Genomic DNA, 27,828 nt, shown 5'->3' on the forward strand with positions numbered 1-27,828 from the left:
TTCACCCTCAGATTGTTTCATTTTATTTTTTCCCCCTTGCCTTGTTTGGTATCGTTCTTTTCAGCTCAACTGAATTTAGTTGTTTTTTTTCCCCTGACATACTGCATTAGTACTACTATTACTATTAATAGTACCATGACTGATCTGAAATCACACAAAGAACTTAAAATCCTAGTATTATTTTTACTGTAAAAAAACCCACAGACATGTTGAGTAAATTTATATAACTTGAAATGCAAATATAAATTGTACATTTTGTAAACATATACAACTATTTATCTAAAAATGAAGCCAATACACCTGCCTTTTTTTTTTTCCATTTTCAACAACCATTTAAAAATATTACTAAAACTAAAATGAGAGAACAATCAGGTGTTGCAATAAGATGCCCCACAAATGATGTGTGCCAGTAAAAAAAAGTTTGTTCATCAAAAGACAGAGGAGAACAGCACAGGGACTAACCTGCAGGCCTGACAACAGCAGGTGTATCAAACCGCTGGTTTTCTACTTAGTGACAGTGTTTACACTGCAAATGTGCCTTTGTGACATTCATTAGTGCCCTCACTGACACACAAAACAAAATGACTACACAACAGAACAACTACACAAGATAACACAGCACACTAACTATACACTCCACACTAAACGTCACAAATCTCCCACATCTAAAAACTCGCTCTGTCTCGCTGCCGTTACCGTCACTCCCAAAACTTTTCCCTCTTCCTAAACAACCAAAACGTGTTGACTTTTTTTTTAATTGGTCGACATGGTGCATTTTTCCACCGATAGGAAAGAGGTGGCTTTTTTCTTTCTTTACTGTTTTCGCGCTGACCTTAGAAAACGCTTAAAACACACACACACACAAATGAAACGTGACGACGGTATTTAGTAAAAAGCATGGCTTATATATATTATCATAACTCTGGATTTACTGGCCTGTGATTAAAATTTATAAACTTTGAAGTCTGAACTTTCAATGTGGGCTGAAATAGAGACTCAGCGTGGCTGCAGCTTGTTGCTACGTCAGCTTAAAATAGTCATGTGATTTGGAGGTGCAGCGTGACTCACCTTGCTTCCATTTCCAGAGTGTAACATCCAACCATCTGTGTAAAATCCGAAATTCCCATGGTGTTGTTCAAAATGTGCTCTGGCACAATCATAAGCATCGCTTGCTACTGAAAACAAGAAAAAAGCCGGTCCTGCTTTTGGGCTGAACCATTTGTTAATGGTGGAGGGGGACACTATGCAATATATTCAGTTTTAGCATTTATATTCACTGTTGACTGTAACTACGCTCAAACTGTTAATGCTATCGTATTTTAATAAACAACACTGTCATATGCAAAACTGGGGTGGCAAGGGATCATTTTAGGGTGGCACTTGCCACCCCATGCCACCCTTCTAGATCCGCCCCTGCAGGTGATTCGTTAATCCTCACAGATCAGGTGACAAAACAACTTCAGTGAAAGTTTTTTCTACTGAATTCTAATGCACCGGTTCTACTCACATCTGCAGGCTGGTTTTTACCTCCTCGTACGTGTGCAAGGTCACACGCAGGTGCTTATTGTGGGCGGTCTTTGTGACCAAAGCCGTCTGACCTCTGAGCTCACATAGGTCAGAATCAGTCATGTGACTGGTCCAGGCTGACAGCAGGTGCCACTGATGAGCCGGTCAGCTGACTCAGGACTGCGGACACCTGTGGACTCTGTCAGTGACGTTAACTGATGAACTTCCTGTCTGAGGGGGCCGTCCTTCACCTTCCTCTGCTGTCTGTCTGTCCGTCTGTAACTGTCTCCTCTCTCTGTCCGTCTGTCTGTCAGTCTGTGTCTTTCAGCAGTGTCACTGACTCCACCATGTCGCTCAACATCATCACTGTAACTCTCAACATGGGTGAGTACGCTTCAGCACGGGCGAGCGCTGCTGCCAATCACGCCGTAGCTCCGCCCTAAACCCTCCCCTGCTTCCTGTTCCTCTGAAACTCCAACTGGACCAAAAGTAACTTGATGCTTGTTCAGTCAGAGCTGAAAGCGTGAGCTGAGCAGCATGCTCATGCACAAGTACAGTCAGGAGTCGCCCCCTGCAGGACATTAGAGAGAACGCAGGTTTAAGAAGCTAGAGTTATTATGGAGCGGCTGTTAGCTTACAGTGACAGAAATGTTTGTACGTTCATCGTAGCAGCAGAGCTCAGGTTAACCCTGCTGTGTGCCTGCCTGTCTGTCAGAGAGGTACAACTTCCTGGGCATCAGTATCGTTGGTCAGAGTAACGACAGAGGGGACGGAGGCATTTACATCGGCTCCATAATGAAGGGCGGAGCGGTGGCGGCGGACGGACGCATCGAACCAGGAGACATGCTGCTGCAGGTGCCGCTCATGCCGTTTAATCCGCTTCCTGTTTTAAAGGTGGTGGCGAGAAGGCTCACAATGCTGTGTCGTCTGTGTGTCCATCAGGTGAACGACATCAACTTCGAGAACATGAGCAACGACGACGCCGTCCGAGTCCTCCGAGAGATCGTCCACAAACCGGGGTGAGACCTTTTGCTTCATCTGTTAGATCACCATGGTAACCAAGGCTGATCACGTGGTTTAAAGTCAGCTTTGATTTATCTGACAAATGCTCAGGTGTTTTTCCTGCGTCGCAGTGGAGACGCTGCGCGCAGAAACACTAAAGGAACGCTTTAACCAGACCACTGAGTCTGTTAAACCAGTCAGCTCCGAGGGGGGTTCATCCGATTCTGCTGCTTTGGTCTGAATGAAATTAACAGCAGATGCTCTCAGCCAGTGTTTGCCAACCTTTTGGAGCCACAGTACATATTTCACATCAGAAAAATCACACTGCATTTTCCCTGGGCCTCAGGCATAGTGGACTGGGCTCGGTTTGTCTCCAGTATACCCGTTTTGCTTTGTGCTGACCACTACTGATGCTACGGCCTTTCACAGGACCAAGTCAGACTGACTGCTTTTTCTTTTCAAATATTTATCTATTGCTCTCACGGCTGCATCGTCTCACAGCACGACTATTAATGTCATTTCTTCTTTGTCTGTTGGCAACCCATCGCATTAGAGCAGCTAGTTGTACTCCACTCTAATGGAAGAGAATGTAATTGTTCTGCCCGTTACTCACGCCGGTCGCTTAGAGTACCAATTAGGTGGAACCAGATAATGTTCCAGAGTGGTTGGGAAACACTGGACAAGAGCGATGACCCAACCCCCAAAACAGGAATGGTTTTTACAGGTGAGACTCTGACATTTTCTCTCTACTTGTTTCTGAGTCTATTTCAGTAGTTTTGCATTTGCAGTTTCTGTTTGGCTAGTTTAGGAGGAAAGTGTCAGGCAGTTGACTGGTGATGATGATGTTTATGAGGCGACAGAAACCTGAGGATCCTGCACTGGGGCAGCCCAAGCATCCTGCAGAGGCGTAGAATACAGGCCAGTGTTCCGACGACGAACAGGGGGTAATGGAGATGACATGCATGGACACAGCTGACACTAATGGACATGATGAGAAGCAGACCTACAAAGTAAAACCGAAACACACAGACTGTTTTACAACAAAACACGCAGGGACCTGAGCGGGGCACAAAGGTAGGGATGATGTTTACAGAATCAAATAAACACCAAACACAAATGAAACCAAATGAGTAACTGGGTCAGCGACCCAGGACCATGACAGTTTCAGTTCACAGTTACTGGAGTAATGGAGTACATGTACCGCAGTACGTGTTAAAGGTGATATGGAGTACATGAATACAGTTTAAAATACAAAATTTATTCCGTTACAGTTACTGTTTAAAAGGTGATATTCAGAATACAGTTACTTTGTTGTAATAAATGGATTACACGGCGGTCTTTTCCTGTGTCATATGTTAGGCTGTGCCCTCTCTATTTTTGGTAATTCCACGCCGGTGGAAACCCAAACAAAACACGCATTAAGAGGCTCTAATGCCTGTGTCTCACTCTCATGGCCCATGTCACCTCTACTTGCAGCCGCATAATGACATGACAAAATATTTTTAAAAATTATTATTCAAAAAATGATTTAATATGAAGGCAATAGGCAGAGTGTTACAGGCACAGCCCTAAAGAATGTAGCCTCATGGGCAGTGTAGTCCGTGCTGCAGGGAGAATGGACTGTCATACCTGTGATGTGTCTGTGAGCGAGGGAGGGAGAAAAAGGAAAAGTACGAGCTGTCACCGAGCAGAAACGGGAGCTGGAAGCATGTAAATATAATAATAACCACTGCAGCCAAACAGAGTGTCTGACGAGCCCAGCTGTAAGTAAGCTATTCAGACCTGTTTTATATACGTGCGGAATAGTTTTCTATACGAGATCGCTGCAAAAAGTGCAGCCTTACCCAATGTCCACCTACTGTTAGTCATTTTATATTAAGAGTTAATATATTAAGTAATCCAAAGTATTCAGAATACGTTACTCTTGTTATGTTCCAAGTCTAGCCGTGTATTAAACGCAACAAGAAATTGGCCCCACACACGAGCCACCCAAGAAAGAACACAAACAGTAGTACCTTTTAAAGTGCTAAGCAGCCATTTATTTGCTTCAGCAGTGAGCAATGCCAAAAGTAACAAACAAAACTCCCTAATGGTCCCTATGCTTTCCTACACAAATGAAAACCAACCAAAAGACAATTCACTTACTTAACCTTCTATCGAAAAACAGGAGAAAACTTAATCAACAAAAATGGCTTCTCACGCCTACTAGGCTGCTGCAGTGAACAATATATACAAGGTGAAAAAAATACACAATTGCTACATTACAAATCTATTTACAGCTTAAGGTACTAACGCCAGACACACACACATAAGGTTATACTTGCAAATCTATTGGCACAGACACTCTACGAAACAACGAATCAAAAACACATGCTCTTTGTTGGATGGTGGAGGCTAGGAGAGGGGGGGCCAGGTGGCTATCATCTGGTGGTTAAATACTGGAGGTGGTCAACCAATTATCCAATCCGAGGACAGGAAGAGACTCCACCCAACTACTCAGCAGGCACGCCCAGGTGTCCACCTCCTGTGGCTGTGGGGAAAAAACCCACAGCCATCCTCTGGTGGGAGGAGTCACACATAAAACAAACACTGACAACATTGGATCATAACACTCTCATTGAGTAACGTAATGAAATACGTGACAAAATACATTTTGGGGCATGTATTCTGTTGTCTGTAGTGGAATACATTTTAAAAGTAACCTTCCCAACACTCCTTCAGGATGACGTATACGTACCATTGCTAGACGGTTTGGTGTGTCTCCCAGCACAGTCTCAGGAGCATGCAGGAGTTTTCAGGAGATGGGCAGTTATCGGTGGACAGGGCCATAGAAGGCCCTTAACCCTTCAGCAGGACTGGTAAATGCTCCTCTTTGTAAGGAGGAACACGAGGAGCGTCCCCTCCAGCAGGACACTGGTGTGAACGTCTCTGACCAAACAATCAGAAACAGACTAACAAAGGTGGCCTGATGCCCCGACGTCCTCTAGTGGACCCTGTGCTCACTGCCCGGCACCGTGGAGCCCGACAGGCATTTGCCATAGAATACCAGAACTGGCAGGTCCACCAATGGTGCCCAAGACTTTCAACAGCCGAGAGCAGGTTCACTCTGAGCAATTCAATTCAATTTTATTTACACAGCGCCAAATCACAACAACAGTCGCTTCAAGGCGCTTTATATTGCAAGGTAGACCCTACAATAATACATACAGAGAAAACCCAACAATCATATGACCCCCTATGAATAAGCACTTTGGCGACAGTGGGAAGGAAAAACTCCCTTTTAACAGGAAGAAACCTCCGACAGAACCAGGCTCAGGGAGGGCGGGGCCATCTGCTGCAACTGGTTGGGGTGAGTGAGAAGACAGGATAAAGACATGCTGTGGAAGAGAGACAGAGATTAATAACAGATATGATTCAATGCAGAGGTCTGTTGCACATAGTGAGTGAGAAAGGTGACTGGAAAGGAAAAACTCAATGCATCATGGGAATCCCTGGCAGCCTACATCTATTGCAGCATAACTAAGGGAGGATTCAGGGTCACCTGGTCCAGCCCTAACTATATGCTTTAGCAAAAGGAAAGTTTGAAGCCTAATCTTGAAAGTAGAGATAGTGTCTGTCTCCTGAATCCAAACTGGAAGCTGGTTCCACAGAAGAGGGGCCTGAAAACTGAAGGCTCTGCCTCCCATTCTACTTTTAAATACTCTAGGAACAACAAGTAGGCCTGCAGTGTGAGAGCGAAGTGCTCTAATAGGGTGATATGGTACTACAAGGTCATTAAGATAAGATGGGGCCTGATTATTTAAGACCTTGTATGTGAGGAGCAGGATTTTGAATTCTGGATTTAACAGGAAGCCAATGAAGGAAGCCAAAACAGGAGAAATCTGCTCTCTCTTTCTAGTCCCTGTCAGGACTCTTGCTGCAGCATTTTGGATCAACTGAAGGCTTTTCAGGGAGTTTTAGGACATCCTGATAATAATGAATTACAGTAGTCCAGCCTGGAAGTAATAAATGCATGAACTAGTTTTTCAGCGTCACTCTGAGACAGGATATTTCTAATTTTAGAGATGTTGCACAAATGGAAGAAAGCAGTCTTACATATTTGTTTAATATGTGCATTGAAGGACATGTCCTGGTCAAAAATGACTCAAGTTTCCTCACAGTGTTACTGGAGGCCAAGGTAATGTCATCCAGAGTAAGAATCTGCTTAGATACCATATTTCTGAGATTTTCAGGGCCGAGTACAATAACCTCAGTTTGATCTGAATTAAGAAGCAGAAAGTTAGCGGCCATCCAGGTCTTTATGTCTTTAAGACATTCCTGCAGTTTAACTAATTGGTGTGTGTTACCTGGCTTCATGGATAGATAGAGCTGCGTGTCATCTGCATAGCAGTGAAAATGTATGCTATGTCTTCTAATGATGCTGCCTAAAGGAAGCATGTATAATGTAAACAGAATTGGTCCTAGCACTGAACCCTGTGGAACACCATAATTGACCTTAGTGTGTGAAGAGGACTCTCCATTTACATGAACAAATTGGAGTCTATTAGATAGATATGATACAAACCACTGCAGTGCAGTACCTGTAATACCTACAGCATGTTCTAATCGCTCTAATAGGATATTATGGTCAACAGTATCGAACGCTGCACTGAGGTCTAGCAGGACAAGCACAGAGATGAGTCCACTGTCAGAGGCCATAAGAAGATCATTTGTAACCTTCACTAAAGCTGTTTCTGTGCTGTGATGAGCTCTGAAACCTGACTGAAACTCTTCAAATAAGCCATTCCTCTGCAGATGATCTGTTAGCTGTTTGACAACTACTCTTTCAAGGATGTTTGATATGAAAGGAAGGTTGGAGATTGGCCTATAATTAGCTAAGACTGCTGGGTCTAGAGATGCTTTTTAAGTAAAGGTTTAACTACAGCCAGCTTGAAGGCCTGTGGTACATAGCCGATTATTAGAGATTATGGGTAATTTATTCTCTAATGATAAGAATTTTATTTGTGAAGAAGTTCATGAAGTCATTACTAGTTAACGTTAAAGGGATGGTTGGCTCAGTAGAGCTCTGACTGTTTGTCAGCCTGGCTACAGTGCTGAAGAGAAACCTGGGGTTGTTCTTATTTTCTTCAATCAGTGATGAATAGTAAGATGTTCTGGCTTTATGGAGGGCTTTCTTATAAAGCAGCAAACTATTTCTCCAGGCTAAATGATGATCTTCTAAATTTGTGACACGCCATTTCCTCTCCAGCTTACGAGTTATCTGCTTTAGGCTACGTGTTTGAGAATTATACCACGGTCAGGTCATTTGGGACTTAGTTTTCTGATTTGAGGCCTTAGTTTTCACAGGAGCTACAGTATCCAGAGTCGCTCTGTGTTGGTACAGGGCGTAGTGAGGAGGTAAACATTATTAACAAGATAATCGACCCTCGCTAATCTGTTGGAGTAGCGCTGGATGAAGTAATCAGATAGCTGCTCTGCTCTATGTTGGTACAGGGCATTGAAGATGATAACAGTGGGTGGATTATATTCTTAAACAGGGAACACCCAAAAGCAAGGAGAGAGGGTTCTTGTTAGTAAATAATTTATTATATCATATTCCATTATACATCCAAGATCAAATGACTAGAACATGGGGACAAGATCAAATCAGAATGGTAATATTTATCGCTTAACTTTGAGTCTCGCTAATCAGGTGGTGGTTCTCATACATACACACGAACACACCTGTTGTTGACGATTAGTATAGCTGGATGAAGTAATCTGAGATCACTGGGTGGCTTAAAAGGCTACGCATGGAGTAGAAACATTGATCGGCAACCCTGTGATTGGTCGGCGAAGATGTCAACAGCAGCGCTCAGTATTTCACGGTGATCAGGTACCCTGCTGGGGTAATAGGCTGGCCAAAGCAGGAGATAGAAGCCACTGACAGACAGACCAAGAACCCTCTTGATTGAGGGATTTCAGGAGTTTCAGAGTTTAATTAAAACGCACGAAGATGGAACACTGCAAAGGCTGCAAAAGCAAGGGAGAGGGGCTGGTACCAGAAAGTTGCTGACAAATTGAACTGGACGACAGCACAGAATAATTTAGCTTATATCATATTCCATTATATCCTCTTTCACATTAGACAATCCCACATAAACAGGACCCACTAGAACATGGGAACAAGTAAAAGTGAAATATAAGAATATTCTACAGAATGGTAATATTTATCACTTATATTGCTTTTAGTCTCCTGAAAAGAGACCCTGAAATAATCTGTTTGTTTGTTTATAACAGCAACCAAAAAAAGGGCAGAGCAAATAAAGACAGGTGGTGGTCCTGCCCCTGTGTGTGTGTGTGTGTGTGTATATATATATATATATATATATATATATATATATATATATGAGGAGGAGGAAGGACAGGAAGGATCCTGTCTATCCCGCAATATACGCTAAATTCTGTAAACTCTCCTTATCAATCTTGCACCTTCCTTGCTCAGCAGATACAAACGGACAGGACATGGCTAAGATGCGACAGACTTCCCAAATCCACCTTTGCTTTTATAGCCGTGGTCTCTCATCTTGATTATATATATATATATATATATATATATATATATAGTAATTTACTATTACTATCCTAAAATATGAATTACATCTGAAATAATCAAATACATGATAATAGAATGATTAATAGTACATTTCCCTTTTTAGGAAATGACCTGTATGTATCTGTATGAAATCAATAAAAGAATCAAATACTGCATTATCTTTAGTTACATTGATAATATTTATTTATGGAGAAACAGTGGAGAAATATCGCTGTTGCTTTCAGATAAATGAAGCGGACATACCTGAGTGGTCGCGATCTAATCCTGTTTACATAAAGTAAGCCTGCTCCCGAGCAGGTTTACGCCACGGATCTGTTGCTATGACAGCAAGTCCCGGATGAGCTTGAAGAACCGAACGATCCAAGATCACGCGAAATCGTCAACAATCAAATCCGGCTAACTTACTTAGCGAGGTACGAAGAACGGACCCCATGTGACAGATGTGAAGGGGTCTGAGAACGTTATGATTTCATACTGGGTATGGTGGGTTTGAATAGAATAAAGTAGAATAACCTTTTATTCTCATTGTACAGATACAATGATAGTTCTGGGCAGTCACCGTCTGTGCTCTGCCGTCACTGATGGGGAGGCATATGGTAAATGGACTGATTGTAATACCGCGCTTTTCTACTCTCTCGGAGTACTGAAACCGTTCTGAACAACACGCCACATTCACCCAGTCACACCCATTCTCTATACTGAGTGCTTTCCTAACACTCCAATGGATGCATCAGAGAGCAACTTGGGGTCAGTATCTTGGCCAGGAGCCAGGGATCGAACCACCAACCTTCCGATCAGTAGGTGACCTGCTCTACCTCCTGAGCTACAGCCACCCCATATCCATGGAGGGACATACAGACCTGTACAGGCAGCAACACCCTAACTGCCATTAGTGCAGGCGTTTCCTGCAGGATGAAGGAACTGATGCCAGTAGATGACCTCTGAGCTCCTGGACCCCAGGACAGCAACGTTCCACTCATTAAAAGCCCTGATGGGTCAAACAAACTACCAAGGACCGTTTAGAGTTGCTGCAGGGAAGTTTTCAAATGGACTCGCCTGCTGCATCATTTTATCACTTTGATCTTTTGGGGTGTCATTGAATTCAGCCTCTGCAGGTTGATCATTTTCATTTTTGTCAAGCGATGTGGCATCATTTCCTCCCCATCATTTACCCAACTTCATTTCTCCCAGTGAGATCTGATGTTTGCAAAGTGTCTCCTTAGTTTCTTTGAGCAGTGCATACCTACTGTAGCGGCGGCACTCCGTCTCTGTTTCACTCTTCTGTACCACCTTTAGGAGTCAGTCCGGCAACATGCATTTGAAACGCGAGCAAAACCAGGTACTTTTCTTTTAAAAAGGATGTTTAATCACTGCAAAAACTCAAAACTCAAATTTGTCTTATTTCTAGTCAAAATTATCTCATTACACTTAAAATAAGACAGAATCAGCTAAAGGGCAACATTTCAGTAAGCTACGTAAAGGAACTTGTTTCAAGACAGTAAATCTTAAAACTAGAAAAAAAACTAGACAATTTTCACTTGTTTCATTGGCAGATTTTTTTACTTAATACAAGATATTTTAGCTTGAAATAAGTTCCTTTAGCTTACTGAAATGTTGCCCTTTAGCTGATTCTGTCTTATTTTAAGTGTAATGAGATAATTTTGACTAGAAATAAGACAAATACTCTTGGTAAGATTTTGAGTTTTTGCAGTGATGAAACTGAATTTACATGGCAAGACTCGGTCAAAAAACTGTGTTGCTTCCAGCTTCTCCGACTCCCCAACTACGTAATTACAGTGTGTTGGAAGCCCAAAATACCAAAAAGCGCATTAAAATGTCGCACTTCTATATTCTATACTTTTAACATAACAGTATTTGGAAATTAACTGGAAATTATATACTTAACAACAAAAATGTAGATTTCTCCTTTAATCATTTTACCAATACCAATAAACTAGCACTTAATTGGCTCTTACACCTACTCTTCCTGCTCTTTGAATTGCCCGTTTGAATTTGAATTGAATGTAACTGAATGAAAACGTTTTCTAGGGCTGACATTGAAATCGAGTGACTCCACGGTGCAGTACACCCAACGAGTTGGGTCTCAAGAGGACACAGATCCCTGGGAGGAGTTACTGTGGATGATCGTGTTTGCAGACGACTCTGTGATCTGTAATGAGAGCAGGAAGCAGGTGGAGGAGAGCTGCAGAGGTGGAGGTATGCTCTGGAGAGAAGAAGAATCAAATTCACTAGAAACAAGCCAGAAAACCTGTGTGTGAATGAGAGGGGCACTGGTGGAGGGAGCAGAGGTAGTGATGGTGGAGGAATTTTTATACCTGGGATCGACCATCCACAGAGAGCTGAAGAGGAGAGTGCAGGCAGGGTGGGGCGGTTGGAGGCGAGTGTGACCGAAGGAGAAGTTTTAAAGATGTCCTGCTGTGATGTGATGGAGAGGGTGGAGTCAAGCTGAAGGTGTTCAGATGTTTGTTGGGAGATGATGAGTCCATCAGAGGGACCACTCAGAGTCAGAGAGGCTGAGCTGGTTTGAGCATGTGCAGAGAAGGGAGGGTGGAGGTGGAGCTGCCAGGCGGGAGGAGAGGAGGACGTGCAGAGGGCTGGAGTGACCGAGGAGGAGAAGCTCTGCTGTGGCGCCTCCTAAAAGGAGCTGCTGAAAGTTTTCCTTTGTTTTGTTTTCCAAACCAAAACAAAAAACATGACGTCACTCTCGTGATCGTGTGACTTCCTGTTTGTTTTTTTAAGCTGATCTTTGTCACCATCTGCTGGTCATTACTGGTACTGCATCCTCAGATTCTCAGCAATTTCTAAACCTTCTTTTTGTACTTTAAAATAGTTTTCCTGTCGTGCTTCAGCTCGGAGCTGCATTGAGTGATAAAGCGATTAAATGGTGGCTTCAGTGAGGAACGATCAGCTGGTTGGTGGCTGGTGTAACCTTGCATAACCTGAAATCGTGGTAGAGTTTGATGCTCTGACGTAACAAAGTTTATGGACTTTGTTATGTCAGAGCAAAGTCCATAGCTTGTGTGGAGGCTGCTTTGAGAATAAAGTTACTGTTTGAATAATGACCGATCTGTTTCATCTTCCTTTCAGTCCGGTGACGCTAACGGTGGCAAAGTGTTGGGATCCGAACCCGCGAGGCTGCTTCACGCTGCCGAGAAGTGAGTTATAATTGGTATTTGTTTGGCACACAAGAGGTGTTACATAAAGTAATCTGATTACATCACACATCCAAATCTCCACAGGCGAGCCAGTCCGTCCCATCGACCCCGCTGCCTGGGTGTCTCACACCGCCGCCATGACGGGGAGGCTCCTCCCACACTACAGTATGACACCCACCATCCTCTGCAGCTACCGTCACCTGTCCGTCAGACGCTAACCTGCTGCTTTTTTCCAGGCGTGAACGAGGAGAACCACCTCAATATCCACAGTGACATGACCATGGTTGTCAAGGCGATGGCCAATCCCGAGTCTGGCCTGGAGGTCCGAGACAGGATGTGGCTGAAGATCACCATCCCCAACGCTTTCATTGGTAAGGAGTCCGCCTCATATTTCGGTCTGAATCCTGGAACCCTGACCTTTAACCTCTGTTGACCATCACATGTGGGTTCAGTCACTGAGAAAACCCCATCGTCTCGTCTTCATGTACTCGCTCTTCGCTCTGACCTGGTCTCCACCTTCAGTCGATCCAGACCCTCCCTCCACTCTATGACTTTGTACACCGCCAACGTTAGAGCTATGAATGATGTCCGTCACACACAGGGGCCCTTTGTGTGCTACCCTCAGCTCGTTTAGCCCGCGAGCCAGCGCGGTGTACTGGGTCATGTCCACCGGCCGAACCCACACTCCCCTGTAGGAGCAGGCGTTCGCTCTGGTATTCCCGTGTTGGTGTTGTTCCTGGATCGTCAAAGCTAACGTTGGTCTGGGTTCAACATGGCAGGTGACCTGTCACATTGTTGTGAACAGTGTCATCGCAAGAGATAAACAAAATTGGACTATGGAAACAGCCAGCCGACGTGGGTCTTACTGCATGACTCTGACATCCCAGTGCGCTTCGTCAGAATTCCAATGTCTGTCCCTTTCTAAGTTCTAGTCTGATCCTTTTATTTTTTCCCCGAGGGGACATCGACAGGTTTGTTTGTTTTTTGTGATTAATATTTGATTGTATATATTGTTTTTTAGAACACTACAGTCCACTGTCCATGAGACAGGATTACATCACATTTTGAACTCTTAAAAAAAAGCATCAGCAAAGACAGCAGAACTAAAATGATCCAGTAGAATACAAAACCAAAATGCTGTTGGGGGACTTTAAAAAAATAACAAAGCACTAGAAAGATGAAAATAGATAAATAAAAAACCTGGTTAATGTGTGCGGCGGGCGTGGTCTGCAACAAACAAACAAACTTAAAGTCTGTGCTCTCTCTGCTGTTGTTGTTGGTGGTTTGTGTTGGGCTGTGAGTTCTATGCTACAGCCGGCTGTGGCGCGAAACAACAAAACAAAACAGCCAGCCTTTGATCTACGGGTCTGCCGTGGTCTTACAATGACATGATCCTGAACACTCTGACATCTGCCTGAGTCAGTTTACGAGGACTGTAGCTGTCATCTGAATTGAGGCGTGAGCAATGTCTGTCACGGTGGAGCCACTCTCCAAGTTCTAGTCTGATCATGGTGTTTTTATTCTGGACAGATATGGATCAATATCCATCTTCAGGTGGAAACTCTCCACTTCTAATTTATTCCCAAAGAAGCCTGTGTAAAGAGAGTTGCAGGTTGCCGACCCCTGTTCTAGTGTGAGTCTCCCTAGTTGAATATGCCATACAGAGACAGGTGGGATGGAAGGGCCTTCCACTGGGAGATAATGAGTTTACGCCCCAGCATCAATGCAGTCTGTACCCACTCAGCGGCCTTAGGCAGAGCATATTTAAGGAGTGATGGGTCCCCCAAAACAAATAGTCTTGGTGAGAAAGGAATATCCCATCGTATAGTTGATTTGATAAAGTCATATATCTCAGTCCAAAAGATTTGGGTTTTAGGACAGCTCCAAATCATATGGGTCAATGTGCCCACCCCAGTCTGACATCTCCAGCATTCAGGGGACTGTATGAGGTTCACCCTATACAGTCTGTGTGGCGACCAGTAAATTCAGTGTAATAATTTGAATTGGATTAGTCTCGTTCTAGGTTCCCTGGACACCTTTTTACTATTCTGCAAAATTGTAGTCCATTCCTGATCTGTAAAAACCACACCAAGGTCAGATTTCCAAGCTAACCGGAGGGCGGGTAGCCCTTTACTTGTGCCCTCAACAAGCATTGAGTAATATTTAGAGACTTCACGACCTCCCCTAAAGAGTTGTTTGATGTAGCTGAGATATTCAATAGGTGGAGGTGGTGTGGAGGAGGAACCAAAGGATTTTAGCAATAAGTGCCAGAGCTGCAAATACCTCCAAAACTGACTCTGTGGCAACTGAACCTGTGCTTTAAGGTCGTTGAAGGACTTGAGAATTCTCCCCTGATACAGGTCTCCGAGAACAAGTATCCCTCTCTGGACCCACAGTCTCCAGAAAAACGGAAACTTATCAATGCAGAGTTTGGGATTGAGCCATATGGAGGCCTCAGTATGAAGGTGGGAGTTAAAATTTAATAGCAAGGCCACCTTCTTCCATGTCGTCTGCAAAAACGAAAGAATGGGGTGGGTTTGTATATCTGGTGGGAGCTTGGTGGTTAAAATGTGCATCGGAGGGAGTGGTGAGCACAAAGCACTCTCCAGACTAAACCATGGGGGGGGGCTCGTTCTGGAGGGAGAGCCCAGTGAACCATGTGTCTCAGACTGAAAGCATAATGGTAAAACAGTAAATTTGGGACCCCCAGGCCACCTGAGTCCACTGGTTGCTGTAGTTTTTTAAGCTGTATTCTAGGGCGTCTGTTATTCCATATGAATTGGTTACATAACCTGTCAAATTGCTGAAAATATTTTGATGGGATTTTTACGCGGAGTGTTTGTAGTAGGTAATTAATTTTTGGAGCACAATTCATTTTGATGATGTTAACTTTACCCCAAAGGGTGAGAAACAAAGGGGACCATCTAATTATGTCGGTTCTGAACTTGTCCAATAGAGTAGCGGTCCCCAACCTTTTTTGCGCCACGGACCGGTTTATGCCCGACAATATTTTCACGGACCGGCCTTTAAGGTATCGCGGATAAATACAACAAAATAAAACTAGTACCGGTACTGAAAAAAAGAAGATTTATTCATAACACACGTGAAAAGACCCAGGAAAACCGAGTTAACAATAAAAACGATAACAAAATAACGCTGAAAACCGATAAAAACCCTGAAAACCATACATTTCACACCTGAGCCTCAACTCTCGCGGCCCGGTACCAAACGACTCACGGACCGGTACCGGTCCGAGGCCCGGGGGTTGGGGACCGCTGCAATAGAGGTTCAAAATTAGCCTGAACTATGTTGTATAACAAACGGGGGAATGTAATGCCCAAGTATTTAATACCAGTCTGAGGCCAGCTGAAGTCCCCTGGCTGGAACAGGGTTTTGGGGCAGAAGGCTGTCAGAGGGAGCGCTTCAGACTTTGACCATTTTACTCTATATCCTGATATATTAGAGAACCGGTTAATAATTCTTAAGAGAGCAGGTAGAGAGCGTTCTGGCTGCGATATTAGGATCAGGGCGTCATCAGCATAGAGCATCAATTTGTGATTATTATTGTGGACCTGGATACCTGGAAAATCAGGGTCTCTACGTATTGTCGCTGCCAGAGGCTCTAAAGCTAGAGCAAAAAGCAGAGGACTCAGTGGGCAGCCCTGTCTCGTACCTCTGTGGAGGTCGAAGGGCTGTGATATAATACGGTTGGTTAGTATTGATGCTCTTGGATTGTTGTAGAGAAGTTTGACCCACCTTATGAATTTTGGGCCAAAGCCAAATGCTTCCATTACACAAAATAGAAAACGCCACTCTACCCTGTCGAATGCTTTCTCTGCATCTAGGGAGAGGGCTATAGCTGGAGAAAAGTCCCCCGTAGGGGATTTATTCTGGGTTGCCCACATAATGTCAATTAGGCGTCTAACATTATCGGCAGAGCTGCGAGTCCGAATAAAACCAACTTGGTCGGGGTGTATTAAGTAAGTCATGACCTTATCTTATCTGGTTCCTAGTACCTTGGCTAAAATTTTGCAATCGCAATTGATCAAGCTTATTGGTCTGTAACTCTTACAGTCAAGCAGGTCTTTGTTTTTCTTTAAGACAAGGGAAATAAGTGCCTCCGACGGTGTTGGTGGCAGGCTGCCCTTATCCAGGGTCTATCTGCTTGGTCAGAGCAGTTCTTTTCTTATACGAGGCATGCTCGACAGGTTTTTTTTCCACATTGCTATGACATCACAACAGTGTTGATTGGTCACTGGCCATGTTGAATCCAGACCAACGTTAGCTTTGAAGATCCAGATGCGACAGCAGCTAGCAGTACTATCATAAGAGTACGGAGCAATATGTCGCCCACGGGGCGCCATGGTAGCAAAACCATCATCATCAGTGTGCCAGGCGTTTGTTATCCACACTGAAGTGCGCGGGTCCCAAGATAAACCTTTATCAGCTTCGAGATGAGCAACTAAGGTTCCAACCAATGAGAGTACAGGATACTACACTGGTAGTAAATACGCTGGAGGGTTACCTAGGTAACCACAGTCTGCTAGCAAGAAGCCGTCAGACAATGAATGGCGCCCTGTGAGGACGTTCACTCCACGAGGCTCGGAGAGCGAGCGAGTACCAGTTAGAGCTGGTTCTGGTTCCAGGGACGTTCATCGGCTTGCGGACCGTCGGATCCCCGCAGAGCTTTGGTGATGGCTCAACCGCAGCGGGGGTTGGTTTTGGGAAAGCGTGAAGTTATTTGTGCCTCACCTTTGACGGCCTCCCTCTGCCCGCGCAGGTTCAGACGTGGTGGACTGGCTGCACCGTAACGTAGACGGCTTCATCGACCGACGCGAGGCTCGCAAGTACGCCGGCAACCTGCTGAAGGCCGGGTTTATCCGGCACACTATCAACAAGGTGACCTTCTCCGAGCAGTGCTATTATGTGTTTGGAGATCTCTGTGGAGGTGAGGGCAGGAATTTAAAAACGTTTCACAATAAGAGCGTGACTTTGAGGTTTCTGCTGCTCTGATGATGACTCTGTGCTTCCTCCTCAGACATGGCTGTGATGTCACTGATGGATCAGGAAGGAGCCTCCAGTCGAGGGTCTGACTGCGACCAGCTCACCTTCCCCTACCAGTACCCCATCCCCCACCCCTACAGCTCCCCCCACCCGCTCCACCAGCTGCCAGCCCTCGGAGGAGGAGGAGGCCCACCCAGTGAAGGTAACGGACGCGCTCGTGTACAAACACTCGCAGTGGGTTCTGATTGGCTGTTACTGATCAGCTGGCCGCTCTTGTCCAAATATGGTTGCTGTGAAATGACTGACATCATGATCTTTTAAGCAATGATGTCATGTTTGTTGCAACCTCACAGGAAGCTGTAGCAGCGGCTCAAACTGCAGCGACAATCAGAAGGAGGGAGGAGCAGGAGGGAGCGAATTGAGAGCCTCCAAACAGGAAGCGAGTGCCTCTACTGAGAAGCGTCTGGAGGCGGAGCCTCTCAGCGACAGCAGCATCCAGCGACCTCTGACCTCCTTTGAAGACCTCCTCCCGTCATCTAGAGGTCAGCGCCACGACCTTCCAACAGCCCAGCCTGGAGTCTCCGCCTCCCGACAGTCCTTCCGCATGGCCATGGGAAACCCCGGCGACTTCTTTGTGGATGTCATGTGATCTCATGTGATCACATGTGATCACATGATGTGGGACCTGGAAATGTTTTCGTGATTATAAACTGTCGAGTTCGAAGGTTTGCTCTTTGTCATATTTAGAATTTATTTATGAACCTCCACTGTGAAGCGGCACACCTTTGACCTCACCTGCCTCCAGCACTCACCTGTCCAACCCGCCATCCTCACGTGTTTGAAGATCGGAGCAGCTCAGAGGCCGGGAGTGTTCGATTTGATCCGTTATCACGTCAGGACCTCGCTCTGAGGCTCTTCTGTTCTCCATCGAAGCGGCGTTCTCCTTTTCCTGTCCGTGAGGACATCTCAGAGGGAAGCTGAGCTTCGTCTCCAGGAGCTGCTGGAGGCTGAAACGTGTGCCGGGTTGGGCTCGACAGGAGATGCAAACCGGAAGCAGAAACAGGTTCAGGTCAGCGAGAGAAAACGGAAACTGACCGCAGATACGCCCTGCCAACCTGGCTGTCGTCCGCAGGCCTGCAGGTCCAGCAAGTCCAGCTCACTGACGGTTTCCTCGAGTCTGCGCTGACCCGGTTTCAGCCGCTCGTGTCTTCGGGTCACTCGTTTGTTAGTGACAGCAGAGTGAAGCAGACATTTGAAACACCAAACCTGAAAGAAAGAAAAATCCAGTGAAACCAGCGATGTGGTTGGAGGATGGTCCTGATCCACGGTGCAGCTTTGGGCGTGTTTCACTGCTGATGTTACCTGAGTCAGGTGGTCCAGCTGAGAGGTGACCAAAGCCTGGAGAACAGTTTCTACATCGTTCAGAGACCAAAGCGACTGAACCCAGAAAGACTCCAACAGTCACAGTTTCCTGTTTTTATGAACCAGACTGTGTGAATCTCACAAACTATGATCCTTTTATTCGTTATCGGCCTCGTCCCTGCGCACAGAGACTCCTCCTGCTGCTCTGAGTGTCCTGATGATGTCACGTTGTGTAGATGAGATGTTCACAGGTTCGTGAACCTCTGAGAAGCTCCACCTCTGTAGGTGTGCGGAGTCATGTGACCGAGCGGTTCACAGTCACCTTTAAATCTTCCTCCAGCTGTCTGTGTGACGTTTCCACCTTTTCTTGCTCCATCACAGCTTTCAGAGAAACGCTGTGAATCCTCTGCAGACATTTGAGTTGTTTAAAACAATAAAAGTCTTTGAAACGTGTGAAATGCTTCTGTCCGATCTGCATGCTGAGCTGATTACAGCAGGCTCTTTGAACGATGGGTGACGCTGGACAAAAACTACAAAACACAGAGGCCTCATGGGCCGTGAAGCTCAGGCTCTGTGAGACAGGTGAACACCATCCAGAGTAAGAATCTGCTTAGATACCATATTTCTAAGATTTTCAGGGCCGAGTACAATAACCTCAGTTTGATCTGAATTAAGAAGCAGAAAGTTAGCGGCCATCCAGGTCTTTATGTCTTTAAGACATTCCTGCAGTTTAACTAATTGGTGTGTGTTACCTGGCTTCATGGACAGATAGAGCTGTGTGTCATCTGCATAGCAGTGAAAATGTATGCTATGTCTTCTAATGATGCTGCCTAAGGGAAGCATGTATAATGTAAACAGAACTGGTCAGAATTGTTTTATTTTTTATTCATGTGGATATAGTACATATGACATAAATATCACAAGTTTATTTTTATAACAAAATAAACGTGTCATTTTTCACGTGATGTGGATTTATAGACATATAAGTTCAATATCCACATGAATAAAAATAATAAAGTAATTCATTTATACAGGTAGTGTAAAAGTCAAAACTAGGTAATATTTGAAAAAGAATCCAGAACATGTAAAAACAGAGAAATATGTCCGGTGACCCTGAAGAGCTTCAATCTGAACTTTTCCACTCAGAAACAAAACACGCCTCCTTCATCAATTCGTTGTAGTGAACACATTCTCCCACGGTCACCCTGAAGCCTAACCTTGGTCTTTGGGGACCCCTGATGTCTGGGCCCGGACAGTGACGTCACTGGCTCGTGTTCACACCGCACTATTTTCTGCTGGGACGCGTCCCAAACCGTTCAGCTGCCGCCTCGGGCTCCGGGAGCGGGCACGGCGGGGGACCGGGACGCGCCGGTGTTCGAACCACATCGACACCAGACCCCGGGCCGCTGGCACAGGGAGCCGCGGCGGTCAGCTGTTGTCCCGCAGGGCAGGGAGTGTCCCGGCGGAGGAGGGCGGTGCTCTGAGCGGGACGCGGCCGGCGGGGCTCCGTCAGCTGACGCGGAGCTCCGCCGCGGCGCAGACATCTTGGCACCGAACGGAGGAGACGGAGGGTCCGGTCCTCACGGTCTAACGCCCCGATGGATCGACGGCAGGGCTCGCGGGTACGGGAGGAGTCCTCGCCGAGAGCCAGCGGCCTGTCCGCGGGGCCGGGGAGCACCGGGAGCGGTCCGCGCTCTGCCCGTGAGTCCGTCCGTCCGCACTGCAGCAGCGGTGGCTGACCGCTGCGGCAGCGCTAGCAGCAGCTGCTAACGGCTAGCTCCGAAGCAGCCGTCAGAAATCCCGGTTTTCGCTCCTGGCGCTGACCGCTCCCGTCTTTTCCGCCTGAACTGCGGTGTAATGTCCTCAGTGAGAGCCGAGAAGCCGCCCGTCAATTCGGCTCACCCATAAGGAAGCTGCGTGTAAGAAAAATGAACCTTTTTAGCGTTTTTATGTGTCGCTGTCGTCGATAAATACCATTCTCGTCGGCGGCGCCGAAACCTACGTGACTGGGTGGAAACCTCAGTCCTCCCGTCCAGGTCCAAATAACTGGGGGATAAACGAGGCTGCCGAAAACAGCGGCACAGCCCGCCGTTACCGGCCGCTAACCGATCTGAAGGGTTTCCTTCGCTATCCCGGGAAATTTAACACCAACGTTAAAACGGAGATTTCTTCAATGGGGTTCGGAATGCGCCCCTTTTAAGGTTTATCAGCGGGTAACTGCAGGCTGTCAGCGTTCATTTTCACCTTCAGTGTGGAGATGTTCTTATTGTGTTCTCATATGTGAATATCAAAACGCCTTTTCGTGTCTACGATTAAAATAAATGTGTAATATGAAACAATAAAAGGGAGAACATGTCCGCCAACATTTAAACGTTTCATCTTTATAATCTGAAGCATCCGCACGGAGTGGTGTAGTTTGACGTTTACAGGAAAACCACAAATGCATCTTCACATTTATACAAACGAGCTTTCTTTAGAAAAGATGATGTATATTTATAAGAAGGTAAATTGACAGCTGGTCTCTGTGTGTGAAATTAAAATAATGATGGACTCTGCTTTATTTACGATGCTCTGTTCAGGTGCTGCTCTGACAGTCAGATTTCAGAGTGTACAGCTGCCTGCCTGTCATCAGGATTACTGCAGATTCATTTCCAGCTGAGCGATGTTTATGTGCGTGGACGCTGAGGTCCTGAACCCACGGTCCACATTTCATGTCACAGTTTAACATTATGATGTCATCAGCTGGCTGGGGATGGGAACTGATAGGAATTGAGCGATCCCAGTATTCAGTCTCTTATGGATTGTCTGTCACCAGCATTACTAAGTCATTACAGTCATGTAAATGAACTACACGCTGTGGGTCGCATGTTTGAGCCTGCTGAGGTTTCCTTCTTTGTTGTCATCAGTAACATATTACACAGAACACTTTGTTCTACTATTCGTTACTTTCATGTTCCAGTGTAAAATGATCTGAAGCGCTCGTAATTACCATCTAACGATATAACCCCGAGGCTACAGCCCCACGTAGCAGCACACACGTCTCTCAGGTCTTTCTCTTAGCACAGGCGTGGGCAACTCCAGGCCTCGAGGGCCGGTGTCCTGCAAGTTTTAGATGTGTCCTTGATCCAACACAGCTGATTCAAATGGCTAAATTACCTCCTCAACCATTCTTGTAGTTCTCCAGAGGCCTGGTAACAAACTAATCATTTGATTCAGGTGTGATAACCTGGGTGATATCTAAAACCTGCAAGACACTGGCGCTCGAGGCCTGGAGTTGCCCACCCCTGCCTTAGTACAACGCAATGATGAAAACCAGCACAAAAAGCGGTCGCAACAGTGATTCTGAACAGGTAGAGGAGGCTGCAGTCTGACTGCTCATCTGTTTGTTACCTGGTGCACTCTGGGTTCTTGGCTAGCTTAGCGTTAGCATGCTGTCTGTGCAGATGCTTGTAAAGAGTGAAGTTGTGTTAGCAGCAGACTGCAGTTTGTATCTCGTCCTTTTGTGCAATAAAATAAAAGTGACGTGCATATCCACGCTGGAGACTGCGCCACCGTTTTCCTCCTCCGACACGCCAATTAAAATCAGCTGATCATAACACAAGTGCAAGAACCAATAAGCGGGATCGATAGCTCAACGACCAGGAGGAATGGAGTTTTCCGAGTCGGGAACAGCCCCCCCTGTTGTGTGGAGTGTTTCCTAGGTGCTGCCTGTAATAACTTGCGCCCTCTTCTTCTCTGTGCAGCTGTGTCTCTCCGTTATGATTGGCTCTGACTGACAGTGTCAGCTCCTCATCCACGACTGCGGTGTTGATCTCCAGAGGTTGTTGCCATGACAGCAGGTGAGAACTCAGCATGCTCAGAATCTTTTACTCAGAGCAGCTTAGCATGATTCAGGGCTCGCAGTCATACTCCTCTATCCTAACATCATCATCTGTCTGAAACAAGTTACTGTAGTCCCTCCCCTTTTAGACAGCTGGCTTCTGATTGGCTGCCCCTCACAATCTGTATGGTGCTGATGATGTCATAAAGATCCAGGAGTAGAAAAGTTTTAAATGGCCGTCACTGTTCATCATCCAGCAGTAACCATGGAAACATGTTTCCGTGGTAAAGATGTTGGAGTGTTTCCACACCCTTAGAGAATGTAACGCAGCGAGCCTGCTGAGGTCATCCATATGGATTCATTAATGTTGATTGATTACTGATTACTACAGAGCTGCATGCTGAACGTGACGCTCTGCAGCTTCCTTCGGTCCTGCTGAAATGCAGAGGGAGCCTGTTGCTAGGCAACAGCAGCAGGGCTGTGGCGCTGACAGAAAGCTCAGTGAGCGACGCCGGGCTCACAGGTGAGCTCGCTGGTCCGACCTCCGGTCGATGCACAGCATCTGCTCCGACAGGCCCGTCAGGACATCGGGTATAATAGGGACGTCTGAGCGCCGCATTAGAACAGCTGGAGCGGCAGTGATGTGGACGTTAGTGGATGAAACACGTGTTAGCGCACTCTGACCCGGACAACCCCGATCACCTCGTGTTCAGGCTGAGGAGGCGGTCTCAGGTGACGAGAGCTTTTTCCAATGTTAGCTCGACTGTGCGCATGCATCAAGGTCGGTAACGATCACCGCAGTGTCGGCCATGTTTGATATCTGGATACAATCGGATGCAGGTGACAGGAACAGGAACCCCACAGGGCTCACCTGTCCTGTTCAACCACCTGAGGACTGACGTAGTGACACCAGCCCGGCAACCGTGCGGTAAAACTTGGCGCACAGTCTCCACAGGTCACGTCACCTGTGAAGCAGCTGTTGTTCGCCGCTGTATCCCCTCTGCTGTGGCCTCAGACAGGCACGCCGCTCTGACCTTTTATTACTAAATGTTTCTGACATCGAGCGAGCTCTGACAACATTCCTGGATCGCTGCATGGATGCTGTTAGGAATCATGGCGGAGCAGGGTCAGAGGATGGTTCCTCTTTAAGGGAGGGCGTGACCTAAAACTGCGGTGCTGACCGTCATGTTTGGAGGTGTGGCTGTGGGGGAGGGTAAAGAAGCGTGATCTCAGGTATTCCTTCAGCAGTGTCTGTGTGACCCAGTGTGTTTTTTGTTTGTTTTTTTTCTAAACAGGAAGGGGCGTGTCCCACGGCGCCGCTGTGCTGCTGCTGCGGCTCTGTGGTTTTTTTAGGTTTTGATTTTTGTAGCGTTGGACGAGAAAATCAAAACCTAAAGAAAATACAGCGCTGACAGAACTTCCTGCAGGGGGTGCCGAGCACCAGGCTGCTGGACATGAGGAGGTCTGGACACTTCCTGTGACCTTCATCAAGTTTCAGGTGAGAACAGGAAGTTGTCACATGCACGCTGAATTCCACTCTTCATCATCTGCTGCTCATTAACTCCTCCTCTTCGTCCTCTTCCTCCTCCTCAGGTGTTGTGGCTCCTTGTGACAGTCTTGGAGGCATCACTGGCCTTCGGCGATCACGCCACAGCTGAATCTTTGAGGCTGATGTGTGCTGATGTGATCGCTGTCAGAGCGTTTGGATCTTTCTCAGTAAAGCAGTGAAAATAAACTTTCCGAGTGTCTCAGTCTGTTTACGTGAACCCGCCCACAGACGCCGCCGATGAGGTCATCACGCTTATGATGTCATTGCGCTGTTTAGAATCCTTTGATTCCGCATTGCAGCCTGTTTCAGCCACCAGTGCTGACTGCTGGACCAGTGAAAGCGGCGTGACGCGTGCTTACTCACAGTAGACTGTACATAAAAGATGGACTCCAGGCTGTTTTGATCCAATCAGAAATTACGTACATACCTGCTCATTAGTAACATCCAATCAAAATCCTTGAATTTCACTCAAACTGGAGCTCCGCCTTTGTGGACGCTCTGTACAGTAACCTCACAGCAGCCATATTGTTGGTCACATGATGTCATTAAAAAGGCTCCAACAGCACAAACGCTGTCCCGTTGTCCCGATATCACAGCAAAGTGGGTAAAAGACACGCCGTCCACAGTGTCCATTTCACGCTGTGACCCTCCAAATGTGCAGTAAGCTGCAGAGCCAGCAGAGGGAGACATTTCAAGCCAACATGGAAATAATGACGTGAAACGTTTAAACAGACCTTATTAAGACTTTTACATGTAAACACAGGTTAGCGTGTACACACCACGCTTGGCAGAGCAGCAGCAGGGCTATTACATGCTTTGTTGTAATACTGGGGGCTCGTCCACACGTTACGGGTATTTTTGCGGAGATTTTCCGTTTCGTTTTAAAAATAATCCCGTCCACACGTAAAACGCAGAAATGAAGGAAAACGCTGCTAGGAACATGCCAAAGCAGCAGGTGGCGATATATTCCTAACCGTAGAAATGTTGGCCAATCAGAAGTCTAGGAGCCTCGGTGGAAATAGTAAACAAAGATGGGGCATAGAAGCAGAACCGAGTCGTATGTGTGGAGGGACAGTAACTGTGTGTGTATATGTAAGCATTTAAACACTGCAGAGAGTACAATTAACGGTAACAGTATTGTAGAAATTAATTTCACGAAACAATAACGTGGCGCACAGTGTGGACGTCAAAAGGCGCACACCTATGACGCTGCGTTTTCTCCGTTTTCCTCGTCCACACGTAAATGCAAAAGCGGGTTTTCGAAAATATCCACCCTGGCAGGCGTTTTTAGAAATCTCCGTTTTCAGTGACTGAAAACGCCGTTTACGTGTGGACGAAAGGTGCAAACGCATAGAAAAATCTGCGTTTTCAAAAATACCCGGATACGTGTGGACGTAGCCTGGGTTGGTCCAGAAGTCCAAACTGCAGATACCATCTACCTGTCAGTCAAAGAGGCCACACCCCTAATAATGCAAACAGGTGAGTTATATAAACATTTCCCCGCCTACTGGTGTTATGAAGGGGGGCAAATGTTGACTGGGGGTGGTGTCCAGATTCATGGGCTGCATCTTCCTGAGGCTGCATTTGTAGACCGATTACGTCACAGCAACGTGCCAAAGGCTGTCCAAATTCGTAGACTACTCCGAATGCAGCCGACGCTACTAAGTTTTAATGTTACTGTTACTCCCCTCGAGTCTTAAAGCTCAACTTGTTCTTTGCGTTTTAACTGACATTTATTTCGGACAGGAGGATTCTTCGACATGTCTTGACATGTAATGATGTCCAACCACAGCCGATACAATGCCGTCAGAACTAAAAAGAAATACAAACTTAATAAAGTCCTTAAGCATTATATAACGAAACATTCCAACAAAAGGATCAATAAAATACACATTACACTTCACACTGCGGGAATTGCACTGGAATATCACGCAACACTCGCGTATTTACATACAACGATAATAAACAAAATAAACATTTACCTCATTGGCCTCACTCAAAGGGAATAAAACTTTCATCTTTATGTCGTGGGGAGGTCCAAAAAAGGCACTCTTTTATTTATCTTTCTGTAGACGTGCAAACCTCGTGGCTCGTCTCTTAATTAGCTTGCTGAGTGTGTCAGCCAACAAAAATGCCCTCTTAGCAACAACAGACGGAACTATAGGAAAGGTTCCTATCTAATTGCACAATTAGCACAAATAACACATTTAAACATATAAATCTAATCAACAAAACATGAATTACTATTTATTTCTTAATATTTCAACTACTAATTGTTTCAACCTTAAATATCTAATAAAATGAACTTAAATGCGAGAGTTGCCTATGACGGCAGCTACAATCACTCTTATTATTCTTTCTGGGTCACAAACTTTTAAGATATTTTCAGGCGAGAATGTAGCTGTGTAAACTTCAAATATCTGCACGGTTTATCAAGACATCACATATTTGCAAAAGCGCTCCGACATTTTCAAAGACGTCTGTTATCCACCAGCTCGATAGCTAGCCGGGAGGTCAAGGGTCACTAGAGGCGGCGAGAACAGCGAACTCCCGGCTTCATCGTTTTCAGATCCCCGCGGTCTTTGGCTACTCAGGTTAAACATGATATATAAGTTACTTAGATAACTTAAAAATGTTATTGTTTGGCTTTTGTCAGTGTTGTATTTGTTCCTGAGTAAATCGGTTTGGCTGAGATTAAAGTTATACAGGGAGTGCAGAATTATTAGGCAAGTTGTATTTTTGAGGAATAATTTTATTATTGAACAACAACCATGTTCTCAATGAACCCAAAAAACTCATTAATATCAAAGCTGAATGTTTTGGAAGTAGTTTTTAGTTTGTTTTACTTTTTGAGCTATTTTAGGGGATATCTGTGTGTGCAGGTGACTATTACTGTGCATAATTATTAGGCAACTTAACAAAAACAAATATATACCCATTTCAATTATTTATTTTACCAGTGAAACCAATATAACATCTCCACATTCACAAATATACATTTCTGACATTCAAAAACAAAACAAAAACAAATCAGCGACCAATATAGCCACCTTTCTTTGCAAGGACACTCAAAAGCCTGCCATCCATGGATCCTGTCAGTGTTTTGATCTGTTCACCATCAACATTGCGTGCAGCAGCAACCACAGCCTCCCAGACACTGTTCAGAGAGGTGTACTGTTTTCCCTCCTTGTAAATCTCACATTTGATGATGGACCACAGGTTCTCAATGGGGTTCAGATCAGGTGAACAAGGAGGCCATGTCATTAGTTTTCTTCTTTTATACCCTTTCTTGCCAGCCACGCGCTGTGGAGTACTTGGACGCTTGTGATGGAGCATTGTCCTGCATGAAAATCATGTTTTTCTTGAAGGATGCAGACTTCTTCCTGTACCACTGCTTGAAGAAGGTGTCTTCCAGAAACTGGCAGTAGGACTGGGAGTTGAGCTTGACTCCATCCTCAACCCGAAAAGGCCCCACAAGCTCCTCTTTGATGATACCAGCCCAAACCAGTACTCCACCTCCACCTTGCTGGCGTCTGAGTGGGACTGGAGCTCTCTGCCCTTTACCGATCCAGCCACGGGCCCATCCATCTGGCCCATCAAGACTCACTCTCATTTCATCAGTCCATAAAACCTTAGAAAAATCAGTCTTGAGATATTTCTTGGCCCAGTCTTGACGTTTCAGCTTGTGTGTCTTGTTCAGTGGTGGTCGTCTTTCAGCCTTTCTTACCTTGGCCATGTCTCTGAGTATTGCACACCTTGTGCTTTTGGGCACTCCAGTGATGTTGCAGCTCTGAAATATGGCCAAACTGGTGGC

General features: G+C 45.7%; 1 protein-coding gene and 1 long non-coding RNA gene across 2 annotated transcripts in view; both read left to right on the plus strand.

Moving 5' to 3' along the window:
• The window catches only part of LOC116335330 (segment polarity protein dishevelled homolog DVL-3), a 28,235-nt gene extending 9,137 nt beyond the window's left edge, over positions 1-19,098 (plus strand). The window contains exons 8-16 of the mRNA XM_031758989.2: positions 1,821-1,890; positions 2,222-2,361; positions 2,449-2,525; positions 12,212-12,279; positions 12,364-12,444; positions 12,516-12,650; positions 17,060-17,227; positions 17,318-17,485; positions 17,637-19,098. Of these exons, the coding sequence (XP_031614849.2) occupies positions 1,821-1,890; positions 2,222-2,361; positions 2,449-2,525; positions 12,212-12,279; positions 12,364-12,444; positions 12,516-12,650; positions 17,060-17,227; positions 17,318-17,485; positions 17,637-17,932 (1,203 nt within the window). The 3' untranslated portion in view covers positions 17,933-19,098. The remainder of the gene's footprint in view (positions 1-1,820; positions 1,891-2,221; positions 2,362-2,448; positions 2,526-12,211; positions 12,280-12,363; positions 12,445-12,515; positions 12,651-17,059; positions 17,228-17,317; positions 17,486-17,636) is intronic.
• Positions 19,099-20,047: 949 nt separating this feature from the next.
• LOC116335358 lies at positions 20,048-24,204 on the plus strand. The gene is made up of 4 exons (XR_004200631.2): positions 20,048-20,346; positions 22,389-22,484; positions 23,761-23,963; positions 24,059-24,204. It is a non-coding gene; the product is annotated as an uncharacterized LOC116335358 (long non-coding RNA).
• Positions 24,205-27,828: the final 3,624 nt, after the last annotated feature.

Source organism: Oreochromis aureus, linkage group 14, assembly GCF_013358895.1.
Source record: "Oreochromis aureus strain Israel breed Guangdong linkage group 14, ZZ_aureus, whole genome shotgun sequence".
Taxonomy (NCBI): domain Eukaryota; kingdom Metazoa; phylum Chordata; class Actinopteri; order Cichliformes; family Cichlidae; genus Oreochromis; species Oreochromis aureus.